Source organism: Myiozetetes cayanensis, unplaced genomic scaffold (genome assembly GCF_022539395.1).
Source record: "Myiozetetes cayanensis isolate MyiCay16 unplaced genomic scaffold, myiCay2020 scf2-11, whole genome shotgun sequence".
In the NCBI taxonomy this organism is placed as follows: Eukaryota; Metazoa; Chordata; class Aves; order Passeriformes; family Tyrannidae; genus Myiozetetes; species Myiozetetes cayanensis.
The window spans coordinates 113,360,989-113,378,564 of NW_026087411.1; the positions used below are offsets into that span (position 1 = coordinate 113,360,989).

General features: G+C 42.3%; 1 protein-coding gene across 9 annotated transcripts in view; it reads left to right on the top strand.

Moving 5' to 3' along the window:
- KIF13B (kinesin family member 13B) overlaps positions 1–17,576 on the top strand; it is a 123,279-nt gene that overhangs the window by 98,207 nt on the left and 7,496 nt on the right. For 2 of the 9 annotated variants that reach the window (XM_050314749.1, XM_050314751.1), the window contains exons 34-38: positions 876–953; positions 1,570–1,623; positions 2,492–2,512; positions 9,149–9,266; positions 9,520–9,656. In XM_050314749.1, coding sequence (XP_050170706.1) covers positions 876–953; positions 1,570–1,623; positions 2,492–2,512; positions 9,149–9,266; positions 9,520–9,656 — 408 coding nt within the window. The other 7 variants (XR_007628859.1, XR_007628860.1, XM_050314750.1 and 4 more) reach the window with 7 other exon arrangements.

Below are 17,576 nucleotides of genomic sequence, written 5' to 3' on the forward strand. Positions count from 1 at the left end.
GTACAATTCTTGCCATTTTTCCCCGTATTTTACCTCGAAGGAACCAAACCCATTCTGTCCCAAAGTGACAAATATCCCAGGAAGCAGATGTAGCCCTCTCTGCAGAGATGTCCTCACTCAACCCCCTGAAGGACGGATGGGGCTTTATATTGAATGCAGTTATGGGGTGCTTGGTTTGATTTTCAGTCTGTGCATTATGGTTCACAAAAGATAATTCTGTGGCATTAGCTTTCGCTTTCTGAGGCTTTAGCAGCAGTTCTGAAATTACCAGTAGACTTCTTGCCATTTTTCCCCGTGTTCTTCTACCTTGAAGTAACCAAACCCATTCTGTCAATAAAAAAGACATTGATTGGGTTAATTTTAAGTACTATAACTCGATCTGTTTACCAGGAAAAATACAGGAGAGAAAAACATTTATGGAAAATTGTTCTCCTGGGTATGAATTATGCAAGCACAAAAGAAAAGTTATGCAAAACAAGCTCCAGCTTGTGCCTGCCCGCTATAAATTCACGGTGAAGTGTGATGCGCTCTAAATACTGAAAGCAAGTTTCCTGTCATTTATAATTAGTTTAAAGGATTAAAATAGGAGCTCAGCTTGGAAAGGGAAGTCTGTCATCTCCTTGAATCAGGACTAGCTGTGAAATCCTGCATGGACCAATCAGCAAAATACTGGATGTTAAAGTTTAACTTTAACACTCTTTAAAATTTTAGCCACTTTCTGTACAGGTTTTGTATTACTTTACAGGCAGGAACCTGTGCAAAAAGGCAGTTTAGAAACAATTGTCTCATATAGACAAAAATATCCTTGGTGAATTAGGGCTTAAATTCTTGCAAAACGTCATCTTTTCTTTGGTTTGCTTCTCTGTGATTGGCAGGAAGTTGCTGTGAAAGAGCAGCTAATGGGAAAAGGAAAACTCTACCGCAGGAGCCTGAGCTCTCCCAACGTGAACAGGGTGAGTATTCCATGCTGGAATCTGCAGCAGCTCCACTCTTCCAGTTCTAGGTCCTTGTGATACCAAAGTCACGGAGTATAGCAATGAATTTCCTTCTTTTTGACCCTTCTGTGCTATTTCTGATTGAAATCAAAGTGCAGACAAAGCCTGCACATAATCCTGCTTTCATCATACAGGCAAGTGTGCTTGGAAGCTCCTCCCTAAATCCAGAATACCTGAAAAAGCAACATAAGAACAACATAAAAACAATCTTTTTTTCCTGAACACCAGAGATTTTTCGTTTACTTGCCAAGTTTTTGCCATTTACTCTTTTTCTCTAGAGAAGTTACAAGTATTTACTGAACTTAAAGTTTGTAATGGTGTTGTGGATAAGAAAAATGAGACTTCTGCTGTCCAAAATTTGGGAATAAGTCTGTTGATAGAACTGGTAATCAAACTAGTCTAAAATTGTGGCTCCTCCCAGGTCAATAACTGAGATTTCACCTTTTATCTCTTGGATTTCAGTTCTGCTTTAACCACAACCCTATTTCTTTTCAGCCTTATTAGTCAAGAGGAATATTTATGAGTTCTTTAAGTTCTTTTTGAGAAATAATTCGACCTCTCTCAACCGTTTCAGCTCTCTGCAAGCCGCCAAGATTTAGCACCCCCTTACAACCTGAGCAGTAACCGGGTGAGTACCTGCAGGAAATCCTGGGAATCTTCACTAGGAAAAAGGAAGTGGCTCCACTACACCAGTTACAGGGGCTTAAGTGGGAAACATCTATAAAAAACAGGGCCACATCCATGTGCTCCTGCATCCTTGGGACTGCTCCTAGGGTGTAAATAGGTCTGGATGTGCTGCACTGGACCTCTGTGGGAATTCCAATTCCCAGGTCTCTGTCATCCCGAGCACTGTTGGATGCACAAGGGCATTGTCAAGCTAAAGAGCTCTTCTAAAGCTGTCACCTCTGTGGATGAAAATCTTCTGGGTGCAAGGGGCGGATTTGGGTTCATATGTAAGTTCAGGTCAACATCTAGGACAGAATAGTCCTGCGAAGAGAATCTCTGAGCTTCCAGTGGCCTTAAACTTGTGGTGGGGTGATAATTCAGCCCATCCCACTCTGTAAAATCACCAGGATAGATCCAGAGTATTTCTTTAAAAGGTGAAAGATTAAATTTAAACTTATTTTCCAAATCCTAGATAAACTGAAAGGTCTCCTCCTGATAGATATTCTGCCCAGCAAGCTTGTAGTCATTTTAAAGGGGAGAATCTGGTGGTGACAAGGCATTTTAATGCATAATGCAGTTGCATGGAATAATAGAATTTTGATGTAGTGCTCCAGCTTTGGTTGCTAAAATCTGCTACATCTGATCCATGTAGGGAATGCTAAAACATGTGCAGGTGATAAAGTGCTCATAGCAACTTCTGTTGGGGAGACAACTGTGGGATGCTGCAATATTGCAGGTTTGGAAAGCCAAAACTTAAAGGGCAGAGTTCTTAATGATTTCTGTTTTTCTCCTCCTTTCCCCTCAATGATTTCTCTCATTGCATGTTTCAGAGTCCAAAGGTCCCAGCAGAGGTAATGCATTAGGTCCACCTAATGAGTGGGATAATAATTTTATCTCACTATAAAGTTTATTTTGCTCACTCACACGCTTCTATTTCCTGCTTTTGAAGACGCTGCTGGTGGTGCCTCGTTTGCATAGTGCACAGCAAAGGAGTTTTTCCATTGCAAAGCTGGTCATTAATGCAGAGTGAACTGGTACAAAGCAGAGAAGTTTCTCCTTGGGTGCCTCTGATGGTTTGTTACAGAGCTGGAGCTGTTTTAGTGCCATTTCTCCCAGATTTTTGGGCAGGGTGAAGTTATTTCAGAAATGGCCCCATCTCAGTTAAAAAAAAATGGACATGAAATCAAGCAAATATATAAATATCTGCCAGTCACGTGAACACTGGCCTGGAGATGAGATAAACCCTGACACTTCCTTCCAAATCCTTCTCAAGCTTTATGGCTTTTGTGTGTGAACAGCTCTTGGTTTCTATGAACTAATGATTTTAAAGTAAATACTGGGCCAGTGGAAAACATGTTTATCCTTGGTTTCATGTTAATGCTCCTGGAGCAGTGACTCTTTGTCCCAGGTTTTGGTTAAGTGCAGTTAACTGGCAGTGGTTTGCATGAGGTTTGGCAGCTCTTCCTGTGCTTGTAGGTGCTGACAGGCAGTGTTGTCCTGCAGGAACGTGGAGCTGGGGTGGTGGGGATCATTCCCTTTGCTTGCAGTGAGCTTCAGTTCAAGGCACTTGTTACTCAGGACATGGAGGGTGCAAACTCCTCAACCTGGAAATTTCTGGTTTCAAATGGATCTCTGGTTCCAAGGCCAGGTTGGACAGGGCTTGGAGCAATCTGGTGTAGCAGAAGGTGTCCCTGCCCATGGCAGGGGGGTGGAATTAGGTGGTCTTTAAGGTCCCTTCCAACCCAAACCATCCTGTGATTCAACGATCCAGTTTCCATAGGGAGATGAACAAAAGCTTTTGTAATCACAGTGAAATATTTAACAAGTTCTTGAATGTTCCTGTGGCACACAGACATCATAAAGCTCACTGGTGATATCAGTCCTGTCTGTTTTAGCATAAGGGACCTGAGAGTGGCTTGATGGGCAGAGTTTTGGCTAAGCTGGATGTCTTTGTCACTTCATGAGAGAGATGGTGAGGAAAGAAGTCTCCTCCAACATTCATGTATTGTTATTTTCCCAGGAATTTGGTGTTGTTTACAAGTAACTATGAGAAGTTAATCCAAACAAGGGATATATTATAAGAAAACACCAGTCACAGGGTAGTCCCAGCACCCAGAATTGGGTGCAGAACTAATGTGTCAAGCCTGTGTACTTAATATAAATTAATTATTTATTATTAGTGAGAACCCTCAACATATTCCAGATTATTCCTCTCCTTAACTTTTATTCCATGACTTCCTTTCTCTCTATTTTTAACACTGTTATTCCTTGTGTCCCTGCTGTCTTCACCATGGATTTTTAGCTTGGTGGAAGGGGCTCTTGAGTCTCCTTTCCTCTTACATAAAGCACCATCCATGCTGGTAAAGTTTGGAATGTGGATGCTGCTTCATTCTCCAGCCCTGTGAAGAGCCAGGACTCATCCCCCTAAATGACAAGAGTATTAAACGAGTTGGAATAAGAAGTAAAGATGGTGTTGGTGCAACTAAAACAGGCAGCTTGGAAGCTTCCAGAATTATGGCCTGGATTCCTCTTGCAGACACAATTGACTGATTTTTACTGAAAACATGGATGGATGGTCACACCTCCACGAAGAGCTGGAAAAGCCCTTCTCCAGGACTGGAACAGAGGTGTGGGTTTGGCACATTTGGGAAGCAAAACATGAAGGGAAATCTCTGTGTGCTGGCACCACAGAGAGCTTCCACTGGGATCTTTTTAAATGATATAACTCATAAAATTAAGCTGCTTAACTGGTTGAGAAGGCAAGGAGATACCTTTTAAATTCACTTCAGGAGGCAGTCTGATGGACTATTCATGTTCTGTTAACAGGACTACACGTGGTCTCACCTCTAAGTTCCATCTGCTTGCTTAAATGAGAAAAAAAGCCCATTTTTACTCCTGTTATCACCACGGATATGGTTACAGGAGAGTGAGATGAATTTGATTCCTTCTTGCACATCAGCACATGGCAGCGATGCAGGAGCACGGAGTGTCTCGGCAGCGATGTGAGATACGGAGACGAATTTCTGTGTTCCAGGGCGCTCGTGTTGGGAATCTGATTTAATTAAATTTACTTGGAAACTGAATTTAAATATTGAGTTGACTTAGCTGGATGAATCAGATGCACAAAGAATGGAAGGCACCTCTGACTTGTTTCATGAGTTGTTGTTAAAACACCTTTGCACAAAGAGCTGTTCTGTCTTGGACAGTCATCCTTCCTTACCCAAATGTCCAGTATTTGTAGCCCAAAAGCCAAATAGCACAAGATTGTGCCACTTAACCTTCAGGTTTTTCTGGGAACCAGAGTTTTTTCCAGCAAATTGATACCAGGTAGATTGGATTTGAATAATCTTGCTGTTCGTGAGAACAAGTGCCTTTTGTCCCCGCTGTGTGTCCCATCTCTGTGCTTGTATTTAAGTCATGGTCACCTTTTCCTAAGCCTTTGCTGAACTGCTTAAATAATAAAAACACAAGAACTATTCATTTCTCTTACCCAGTGGCTGCATTTTAATGGTCTGTCAACCTCAAGAAAAGATTTGTCAGGTAAAGCCTCCAGATTTCTTTAGGTAGTGATCAGCCCCGTTTGCCCTAAAGATTTTGTGCATGTTGGGGGTGACCTGGAATAAATTCCCTGGGGGTTTTCGTGGAGGATGTGTGAAAGAAGGGAAGGCAGAGGAGAGGAAGGAGAAGGTATTAGAGAAGCAAACCCCTTTATAAACAGCTCTGCTTTAAAATACATCAAAGGACACCCATTCTTCTGGTGGCTATTTTGGATTTGTTAATTTAAGTGACTCGACCTCTGTTTGGTCACTTGGCAGAGACCAAATATATTCATGAAGTGATGGCTCCTCTGGGCAAATGATTTACAAGCTTCCTTTCTTTCTCTCACCACCTTCCTTGATGGAGAAAAGATTCACAGCACTTAAATAATAGTCATTGCTTAGATTTAAAGTTTCAAGTCTTTCAGTGCAGATGGGAAACTTGGGAGCTTCATGAAGTTAATATAGTTAATAATTCTTTTTTTTTTTTTTTTTTTTTTTTTGAGATGGGTTATCTTTCAACCCAGCTTAGTAAAATCAATCATTCATGAACTACCTTTTGCCTCTGCAGATTCTTTGCACAACAGTTGACCCTTTCAGTTGTCTGATGTTTTCTTTTGCAAATGTTTCTGCATCTGTTGCCCTGATTTACCTAATTTTAATGGTTTGTTTTCATCGTGGACTTGAGCATCTCAAATCTGACCTCCAGCCTAAAATCATGATCTTTCCACTCTCTCCAAAGTGAGGGTTACTTGAACACCCAACATGTTTAAAGTATATGATCAGAGAAATCCTTTTCTCAGGGCACATTCCTGTGTCAGGGCCTTCATTTTATTCAACCTGGAAAAATACTTAAAATTACATAGAAAATGTAGTCATCCAAATGTAATCTACGGATGAAGCAAAGGCTGAAGCAGAATTTCCAAATAATCCTGAGAAAAAAGGCTTTTCCTAAGGAAAAAGTCCCTAAACATAACACTAACCACTAAACATTGCCATTCTGAAATGAAAATGTTTTACTGATTTTTACCTACTCCATTTTTTTCCTCATCATTCCCAAGCAGGGCAGAAAGTCAAGAGACTTGCCTGAACTAATTTTTCTTGGAACAGTCAGTGAAGGGCACTTCTGACTCAACAGATCATGATTCAGGAAATGATTTAGTTGCTCCTTTACCTGCCCTGAGCCCACGTTCTAGTCAGCTGGAATATTCTTTGTAATAGAATATTACATATTTTGTAATATTCTTGGTGTTTCTTGTGTCTCTGTGGTCTCCAGAAGCACTTGGACTTGGCTTAAGACGTGTCACCTTTATCTATTTGTCTGGGATCCAGAAGCAACACTAATCAAGCTTTGTTATGTCCTACAAAACCAAAGCTTTCAGGTGCTTTCCACTCTTCCATACTTCTTTTTCCTAACCCAATGCCAGCATCTACCAGGCTGGTGGCAGAGCAGACCAGAAGGCAACAAAACCAAGCAGTTATTTCAAGATTGTTTTGAGTCTTTTGAGGTTTGTTTTTGAGTCTTGTGTTTTTTATATTAAACTCCTCCAGCACTGCTGAGCTGGTGCATCCAGAAAAGAATTATATGAGATACTTTCCCGGTCTGCAGAGAGTATCAACTATTTTCTCATGGTTTTGACTCTTCTCTTGCAAACTAATTCATCAGTTTGAGCCAGAGACTCTAGGAAATATTTCACATCCCAAAGAAAAGACAGGTTGAGCACAGTCTGAAGTTGCTGGCTGTTTCCAGGATGGCTTTCAGTGTCTGCATGTGAAATTATTAAAATATCAGGATGAGAAAAGCAGCTTCTGAAGCAGTGTTTTGAATGGATGCAAGTGGGACAAGGCTGCACGTGGTGAGGCCACCTGAAAGAAGCCTGCACTCATAGAAACACGAGACTGCAAGAGCCTAGAAAGGGTTTGGGGATGAGGAGCAGGAGACAATGTTTCACAGAAGCGTTTTGTGGAGTTCTCCAGACTTTTTGATGTAAGACAGGAATGAGTTGCAGGTCAAAGACAATGCTGAAGTTGGGGGTTTAAGGTATGGGTAGAACAGCTCTGCCATCTGTTCTGATAGTCCTCAAAACCACCAGACTAAACCAAGCCCTGGTGTGTCACTGCTGCTCCCAGCCTGGGTTCTCTCACTTGGACACTCAGGATGGCTCAGAAATCAGGCATCCATCAGCCTTTGGTTATCCCAAATTTTACTGCACGGATACAGCCCCTGTCTCTGCATCCAGCAGGAGGGATGTGAGCTGGGAGAGGTCTGAAGTCTTGCCAAAGTGCAAGTTACTTGCTATTCAAAGCAGGGGAGCTTTGATGGGACTAACCTATAGATCCAAATGGAAATGATTTCTGCCCTGGGCTGCTCACTGTGACCTTCAACCCATTGGAGAAATCCATTCCCCCTATCCTGGCTTATTTATTATTTGTGAAACATTCATGGCTTGGAGTTACAGTTAAGATTAGTTTAGCTGCCTGTCATTTTTCCATTCAAGGTCAGATTCATTCCTTGCATCCAACAGTGTGAAGCTTCTTGAAAAGGCACTTGTCCTCCCCTCTTCCTCCTGGAAAAAAACATGTTAAACTTCTGACCTGGGATGCAGCAGGTCCATCCATCCCTTGCTTCTCCTTTTGAGTATGTTCACTGTACCATCTCACTGCAAAAGTATTTTTAGTTCTGTTATGTCTTTTAAAAAACAATCAAGATTTAGGTGCAGTATAACCCAGATGAGTAGAGATGTTGCACCAACCATGACAAAACTCTTGGAAAAAATGGGATAAAATCAGTTTGACTGCACCATCCTGTCCTTGCAACGTCTATTTTTTGGAAAGTTGAAGCTTTCCAAGCTTTTCCTGAGAGGACTTTCCACAAGACATTGGATTCTTTTGACCCCTGGACTCGTAAATGGATATTGAATTGCCTTAAGGTTTCCTCTAAATTAAGTAAATTAGAAGGAGCTGCTTTGGCAGGCATTGCATGTGTGCCTCCATCAGAAGTTTGCAGGAAAACCACGTGGATTTTGGTGCCTCTGCACAACTCATGTGCTCAGTTTGGTGAAGGAATTCACTGCCCTGTATCTACATGAAACTTCCAGCAGAAACACACAGTCATTGCAGGTAAATGTTACCTATTAAGGATGATAGAGCTGGGAAAACATGGATTTGCCTTTGTAAAAGCCAGAGAAATCACCCCCCATGTGCAGAATGATGTGCACCTTCTTGGGATCCATGGGAAAACCCAGCTAGAGAAGCCTGGGAAATGACCTACAGCCTCTGTTTCTCCCTTCCTCATCTCCACTCAGTCTCTTCTAGGTCTGAAATCATGTTTCATCTTCACTAACCATGTCAAAACCCTAACCTGTCTTTGCTGGATTTTTTTTTTTTTCCTGCCTTCTGGTGTCCACAGCTTGTTCCTTCATACTCCCATCTGTCTCTTTTCCAGGCTGTTAGAAAACTTGCAATTCTCCAGTTGCTTCCTCTTGATCTTGAGCTCATCCTTTCTCTGACCCCAGGCACAAACATGCAGCCTTTAGGTCTTGTATTTCTTGTCCTGTTCAGAGCTCTGTGTGTCCTCACCCCTCTCTGGCACTCCATCCAGCCCCCACTCACCAGTAGATGCACAAAATATTCAGGAATTTTGGGCAGAGGGTACTATCTTATTTTCACCTGGTTGTAACGTTCTCAACTTCCAAAACACAGCTGTGTGTGAAATGTCACAGCTTTGAGGTCTGTAAATAAACTTTTCCTGTGCCTTTTAAATGCTGAGGGTGCTCCATCTTTGCAGGGCTGGGTCTTCCACCTAAAAGGGCCTCCAGGGAAGGGTCTTTTCCTCAGCTCTGGAATTCTGACCTTTGCAGAGGGGCTGTGCAGGCTGGTGTGGGGTCTCAGCATTGCTGTGCTCTTGCTGGGGTGCCAGCTTGAGAAAAATACAACTTTTTCCCCCTCTAGGGTCGATGGGAGAGTCAGCAAGATGTGTCCCAAGGTGCCACAAGCTCCAGTAGAGGCATTAGTCCATCTCGTACCTCCCTGCCGGGCTCTGGGCAGCAAAACCACTCTCCTGATCCAGGTAAAGGAATTCCTGCAGCTAAGAGAACCTCCCCTAAAAGTGTAATGAACCTACTGCAGCTCCTGAGTGCCAGATAAAGCTGAGCTGCTCTCAGAGAGTGCTTTTCCTTGGTTAATTCTTTGACCACTGGACGATGTCATCACAGCCTAAAAAAACAACAGTGCGATAAATTCTTTTAGAGGGTTTTGGTTTATTTTTTTTTTTCCTTTCCCCAAATAATAACCATTGCAATTCTGTGATTTGATTTTCCCAGCAGGTATTGGTAGCCTGGCTGCTTCCTACCTGAATCCTGTCAAGTCCTTCGTGCCTCAGATGCCAAAGCTGCTGAAGTCTCTCTTTCCTGTTAGAGATGAGAAAAAGGGCAGGCAAACCTCTCCCCTTGCCCAGCAGGTAAAGCATTAAATCACCCAGGCTCTGCAGCAATCTTGGTGAGTGCTGTTAGACTTGCTGGCAGAGTGCTGTTTTATATGTTGTTGCAGAGCAAACCAAGCTTTTAGTCACAGCAAAGCCTCGTGATGCATTTCCCCCTCCACTTTCCAGAGATAGTGGAGCTGTTTGAACTTATTGATACTCTCAGCCCACTTGGCTTTTTACAAGTGCCAGCTCCACTCCCAGGGTGATTTATGGGGCTCCCACTCGCAGCAACAATAGTAAAATTTATGAAGTGCACTTAGTGTTGTTTGGGTATTGCCAAGAGGGAAATGTAATTCTATTTTTGATTCCTTATTTCATGTGCCCTTCCCTCCCACCCCTTGCCCCAGCTCGTGTCACCTTTTACCATCTTCTGCTCTGTACTTTGGGCAGTTGCTTTTGTTCATTCTTATCTGTTCCACGTGTCAGGGAAATACTTGATTTCCTTATTTTTTTGGATGTTGGGCAGCAAAGCTCCACCTGCTCCAGATGAGGCTTCTGTGCTCTGAGTTAATGCATGGTCAAGCTGACTGAAAAAAACCTCCTGTCTTTTAAAAAAACCATCAGAATCCCACTATAAATAATATTATCTCCTTTATTGACAAGGTTCTGGTTTATTTATAAAGGAATAGTTCTCTTTAGTGTAGCTCTGGAAGGTTTAACAGAGTGTTGTGAAGGTAAATCTGGAGCCAAATCTTGTGTTAAAAGTTTTTGGGGGTCCTTTCTGTCCCTGCTTTCACCACCCAAGTCATTCTGCTGTCAACTTGTCTGGAGTTCTGGAGGCTCATAACTTGTTAACTTAGACCTCTCCTCACCCCTTGCCATGCAGGCAAATGTTTTAAACAGTATTTTTCTCAAAACAAAGCCTGAAATCCTCAAAAAACCCTCTTTTTTTTGTGGTTGGATCGAGGCATTCTGTTGAATTTTTGCTGCAGCTAAACTTGCTGTTACAAGAACATCCCAGGACTGCAGGAAGTTGTTTTGGCACCATAAAAGCACAGTACATATCAAGTAAATACAGCAAAAATAAATCCACTAGCACTTGAGTATTTTTAGAAGTAACTTATTACACGTGTAGCACAAATAAGAACAAGGCAGATTTAAAATATTTTTGGTTTGAGTGGGGATTTGTTCTCTACAGAGTAACAAAAGGAGCAAATGTTATTTATCTAATTTAATGCTTTGCATTCTCACGTCGCCTTTTGCTTGGTGTTGAGACTGGAGTCATATAAAACCTACTCGTTTATGAAATGTAGGGAATTAAAATGAAGACAGTGGCTTTCTTTAAAGGTATTTGGGTATCAAAAGATGCAAATAGATGCTCTTTACAATTGCAGTGAGAGCCTTTCACACCTTCTTGAATTCCTACTGAATCAATGAGAGCTGAGATGAGAAATGAGGCCTAATTTCCTGTCTCTAGTCTAACCACCTGTTCCCACTCCTTTACTGTTCAAGATCAGCCTTGTCTTATTTGTCTGGAAGTCACTTTTTAAACTACAGAGACATCTCTTTAAAGAGATTTTAATTTCTGTTATGGATTACTAAGGAAAGTCAATCAGATTGTGATCTCTAACATTTTTAACAGTAGGGAAAATGCTATAAATGCTCTAGTTTTTAAAAAATTAAAGCTGATCTGTAAAGAGGAGTGTGATGCTTTAATGCTTGGTTGCACTGGGGAGCAACCCAGGTTTTTCCATGGCCACTGGATCTGTATAACATAATTAAATGGTGAAGTTATTCTCTGGTTTTGTAATAAAACAAATCAGTTGTGTTACAAATGCAGCGGTTTGAGAGGTCTCTACCTGTTCTTTGGAGCTCTATCAGTAAGGAAACATGGTTTCTTTGCTCTTTGTTAGAAATCCCAGTGAGTCACTGAATATGCTGAGTTGGAAAAGACCCACAAGCATCAAAGTCCAGCTCCTGGCTCTGCACAGACGCCCCAAAATCCCACCCTGTCCCTGGAAGTGTTGTCCAAACACACCTTGAGCTCTGGCAGGTGCTGTGACCGCTACCCTGGGGAGCCTGTTCAGTGCCCAACCACCCTCTGGGGGAAGAATATTCCCCTAATCCCCACCTAAGGAAAGAAGAGAGAGCAAAATCTGAAGGAACTGCCCCAGAATTAGCCAAGAATTCGTGCAGCACAAAAATAAAGAGATGCTGTTGCGGCAGGGCCGGCTCGAAGATCTCAAATGTCCCCTCTCATAACCTTTCTTGCTTTGCCTTTCTAATGGCCTGAGGATGCAAATGTGGCCAGAGGAATTGAGCTGGAGGTGGTGATGGATGGCTGTGCTACCTGGGGGGACGTGGGGGCTCTGGGAGGGGTCACTGCTGGGCAAGGCAGAGTTAACACCTCATCGCTTACCTGCCAGCCGGGAATTCCTGGGGAACTGCAGGAAACTGTGCCACGGGGAGGACACAAAAATGATCTTTCTGGGTCTCAGAGAATACAGAACAGGGCATCTTGTGCTGTGGAAGGATAAAACTTCAATGCACGGTGGCAGGGGTCATAAATGAATGTGCAAGGTGGGAGTAGGTGAGCGATAAACTACGAAAGTATAACGGGAAGGAGAACTCAAAAGGATTTTTCAGCTTTAACTGCAAAGGAATCTGACCCCTGGTTGGGAAGGGGTGGAGTTTTCTTGCTGTAAACAACAAATTGGGAGAGGAAGGTTCAGGAATAGAAATGACAGAGCAAATGGAAGGATCTAAATCATCCTTTCCTGGCTGAAAGCTGAGATCTGGGGGGAGGTTTAGGGTTGGATATCAGGGAAAAGTTTTTCACCCAGGGGGTGGTTGGGCCCTGGAACAGGATCCCCAGGGCAGTGGTCACAGCCCCAAACCTACTAGAACTCAAGGAGTGTTTGGACAACTCTCTCAGGGACAGGGAGGGATTGTTGGAGTGTCTTGTGCAGGGCCAGGAGCTGGACTGGATGATCCTTGTGGGTCCCTTCCATCCCAGGATATTCCCTGATTCTATGAAAAGCAAAAGAGCTGATATGTAACAACAGGTTTTTGAACATAAATACCGAAAATCTAAGTGGATCCATTTACTGCTTTCCCCTGATTCATCAAACAACTACAGTGAAAGAGAATGTCCAAAGTTCTTGTCAAGCTCCCTTTTCAGTGCATGTCTTGATACGTTATTTGATGGTACTTAATTATCTAATGTCATTTAAACCTGTTCTGGAAAAATGCTGGTGAACCATCGTGAACTGGCTGGCCCCGATGTTAAATTAAATTTCCAATATGTTATAGTTGAATTATCAGGGTTAGGTGGCTGCACAGCTCTGCAGAAAGCCTCAGATGTGTTTTGGTGCTCCTTGTGAGCAGGATCTTATGGCTAAGGTGATTTGAGTGCTTCTGAGCAGCATTTCCCAGGGAGCAGGACTTCACCTTTTCCAGGTTTATAACTGACGTTCATCATGACCCAGTGACATTCCAAGTGGATGTGGTGCCAGATCTCTGATTCTGTTCTGATCAGTTGTTGAGAAAATACCCTTTTTTATTATTTTATTATTTTATTTTTATTAGTTTAGCTGCTTTTTATTTCAGTTGTGCCACTGCTCAGACTGGCATCAACCTTGAAGCGAGCGAGCACACACAGAATTTTCTTCACAAAATGATCTTTCCTGGTGCTGTTTTTGTTTGTAGTGGTTGCTTCAGTTTAAAAAAAAAGCAGAGGAAATAGAAAATACCCTTTTTATTCTTTTTATTAGTTTAGCTGCTTTTTATTTCAGTTGTGCCACTGCTCAGACTGGCATCAACCTTGAAGCGAGCGAGCACACACGGAATTACCTCCACAAAATGATCTTTCCTGGTGCTGTTTTTGTTTGTGGTTGTTGCTTCAGTTTAAAAAAAAAAAAAAGAAAAGCAGAGACATTCCAGTCAAGGTGGTGGCAGTGAACAAAATTGCTGTCTTTGACCTTCTGAAGCAAGTTTAGTAACTAATCTGGAGAATAATGAACTGCAATTAATGAAATCTGCTCTCGTATTCAAGTGTGTTTCTCAGACAGCACATAAAATAATTGAAAGAACTTCCTGCTCTCTAATTAGTTAGATTGAATTAATTTGGCATAATAGGATTCTTTATGTAACTGGCAGAACGGCTTCCGATGAAGCTGTTTATGTACCTAAAAGATTGGTTTCTGATGAAGCTGTTTATATACTTTAAAGTTAGAAAATGCCTATTTTCTCCCTTATCTGATGCCTTTAAATTAATTACCAATAGTCTGTAAATTAAAAAAAAACAAAAATAAAAAACCACAAATATTTAAACCTTTTTCCATGGCTGGAATTGCTTTTTGTTTCCCAACCTGTTCTTTAAAAAGCTCACACAGAGCCTTCTGACCCTCACTGCTGATGGGGAGGAGTGTCAAATACTTGTGTAAAATATGCAGGTGGATGGAGGATCAGAGCTTCACCTCTCTATGCTTAATTGTATGATGTAGGAACTGAAACTCCTTTTTTTTTATTGGCATGCTGAGGCTTTCCTGGTGTGCACCAAGCAGAATTCCTGGTCTTTCCCTCATGACCCCGTTGATCTCCAGGAACTGCCTGTGTAATTACACATTACATGAAAAATGTAATTTTAAAATTCAGATTCAATTCAGCTCCTGGATTTTGACACTGCCGTGGCAGGAGCCAAGTCCTGGGAGCAGTTTGGTGAGTGGATTTCGGTCTCCTTCGTACTCAAGAACCGTGTTGGATGCTCAGATGCCTTTCTGTTGGCACGTGGCTTGAAAGGAGAGATCTTAAATCACAAAACAGGATAATAAACTCCTTGAATATCCATGTGCTAAATGTAATTCATTTTTGTTTCGTGGTGGAGAAATGTGGTGTAGACACAGGGAGAGAGAGGGCAGCTGTCAGTTCTTTCTCTTTTCACCTTCTCACGCACAGCCACAGTAATTAATCTTAAAAACTAATGAAATGCAGTTAATGAAAAGCTTTCTAAATAGACAAAACCCCTTTTCTGGCAGTCCATTAAGAAAAAAAAAAAAAAATAACAGTTTCATGGATGGGCATGGTGCACAGTATAATTGCTAGAAGTGACATTCCTTAATCAAGTGTAAATAATGTGGCCTTGGAGAACCTTCTTTAACATCTTGAAGGCCTTTTTTTTTTCTTTTTTTTCTTTTTTTTTTTTTTTGCAGAGTTTCAAATAAAAACTCATTTGAGTGCTATAATCAGCATAGCTCACCCAGATCCTCTGTGGCCAGCTGAGCTCATGTGTGTCCCCTTCTTGTGACTCACTTGTTGGTGTTTTGATTTCTTTCTGAGCTCAGTTTTTGCTCTCATCCTCGTACAAATAGCTCTTAATGAGAACGAGGATGGAAAAGTGGCTCTGGAAGCTTCAAACCACTCCAGCTTCTTTAAGAACCAACTTAGAAATGGTTATGAGCTACCCTTTTAATCTGCCAGGACCTAGAAATGAAGTAATTTAGCTGCACAGAAAATGGTACGGTTAATTTTGCATAAAATATACCAGAAATGGGGAATTCAGAAGTCACAGGCTGAAATGTTCCACGCATGGAGGGTGGAATAAGAGGGGTTTGTTTGGGTTAATATTTAAATGTCTTCAATATTTAAATGTCTTCAGAGAATAAAATGAACAAACACCAGAAAAACCCATCAAACTAACTTGCAGTGGGTTCCAGATCTCCTTTTGGAAGGCAGGAGATTTTCTATTTCAGTGATTAATGACTTTGCCCTCAATTTTAAAATAATTTAGAGAGGAATATCATTGGGGGAGGACCTTTTTAAAATGGATTCAGCTTTTTCTGGCTGTGCCCTATGGGATTTGGAATTCTTCCTGCATTTCTGTGGATGCCTTGTGTGCAAGTGTTTCACCCAGAGTGCTCAAAACTGATTGAAATCTGTTTAATGAACTGTTAATGTCCCACTGCAGAAGTTTGCAATAGATGCTGTTAAAACATTATGTGATCATGAGTCAGTGTGAGGGTCCTTGAGCTCAGTCACTCCTGTCTGTGGGTGGGAAAGCACAGAAAAAAGCAGTGAAAGTTTTGGATAATCAGTCCCCTTTTAGCATTGCATCAGCTGAAACCTTGGCTCAACCACTTCTGGAGCTTGGAGGATAATTGTTGGATGCTCTGCCCTGATCTGTTCTGTCACTGCCACTGAACTTTGTCCACAGTGGGTGTTAACACTGAAGGATTTCCATCCAGTGACAGGAAATCAAAGCCTTTGCACTGAAGTCATCAGTCACCATTGCCAGAGGTGTTTTACAAAATGTTTAATGGCATGGAAATACCAAATGTGTTTCTCTGAGCTCTTAGAAGAGGGGTCCATTATAGATATGTAAAAATTTTATGAGAGAGAATTCATTCAGGATTAATTTTGGTGCCTCTGTAAGTGGGGTGAGATGCACAATTGCTTTTCCTCTTCAAGCTCAGCAAGAGACACCAGGTTGGTCTCTCTTTTGGTCACCTCAAAGGATGTGCAAAGTGACCTCTCATCTGACCAGAAAATGTGCACTCCTAGAAATCAAAGATTTACGAATCATCATGGAATGGTTTGGGTTGGAAGGGACCTTAAAGCCATCTCATTCCATCCCCTGCCACGGGCAGGGACACCTTCCACTAGCCCAAGTTGCTCCAAGCCCCGTCCAGCCTGGCCTTGGACACTTCCAGGGATCCAGGGGCAGCCACAGCTTCTCTGGCAACCTCTGCCAGGGCATCCCCACCCTCTGGACCCTCTCCAGCAGCTCCACATCCTTGTGCTGTTGTTCCCCAGGGCTGGGGGCAGCTCTGCAGGTGGGGTCTCACCTGAGGGGGCAGAGGGGCAGAATCCCCCCCTCCTTTGCTGCCCACGCTGTGGGATCAGCCCAGGACATGGAGGGTTTTGGAGCTGCCAGCTGAGCTCCTTTATATCCTCATAAACTCACTGCAGCTCTGAGGAAAAAGCCAATTTTTTTGTTCTGCAAAGATTCAAAGGTGCTTTAAAGTGAATTGCTTTCATGTTCCCTCTTACTCTGTGTTTTGTCAGCTTGGTTGAGGAAATTGTGCCAAAAATTATCACTGTAAAAGGATCATGTTTTGCCAGTGGATAAATATATATGTCTAGTTTAGCAGGCACTATCTACAAACATTTAATGATAGAATTTGGCTCTCGATTCAGAGGTATTTTTCATCCAGTAATGCCTTCACAGAAAGTCAAACACTTTGTTTTCAGCCTTCCCACCAAGAAACTTGACTCCACTTCATCCCCCAGATCTGGTTTGGTGCCCTTGCTGCCCCACTGAGGGTGTTTCTGCCCATCTGCTTCTTGTCAACACCGAAGTTGGGCAAGTGCCACTTCTCATAATTGCTTTTTTCCCCGTGTTTTTCTAAACATTGCTTGGCAAAGTTACTGTAGTTTGGAGATTTGTCATCCTTTCAGGAGGAGGACTTGATGGGGAGTGATTAAAGAGTGATGGTTTTCTCTCTTTTGCTATTTGATACCAACTGGAGTTTTAGATTTTTTTGGTGGATTTGCAGGCTGTAAGATTGAGGGGGGAGGGTTGAGAGATAAAAAACCCCAAACAAACACTTTTCCTCTGTTTGTTTTAGAGGGAGAAATGGAAATCAAAGGAACAGAGAAATAGCTTTAAATACTTTTTCCTATTCCAGTTCTGAGTGCTTATCTCTGGATAATAATGCTGGACCTTGGAGCAGGCCCTGGAGATGGCACATTTACTGGGAGAACATGGGGAGAAAAAGAGCAAGTTTTGGTGCCAGTGGGAGAGCCTGGAGCTGGCTGGAGCTCCTGGTACCTGTGTCAGGTCACACACAGTGATGTGGAAACAACAACAGGCACTGCTTTTCCTTTGCTCACCCTTTCTGAGCTGCCAAAATGCTGGTTTTAGCACTGAACCACGGAGGTATTTAACCAGGATAATTT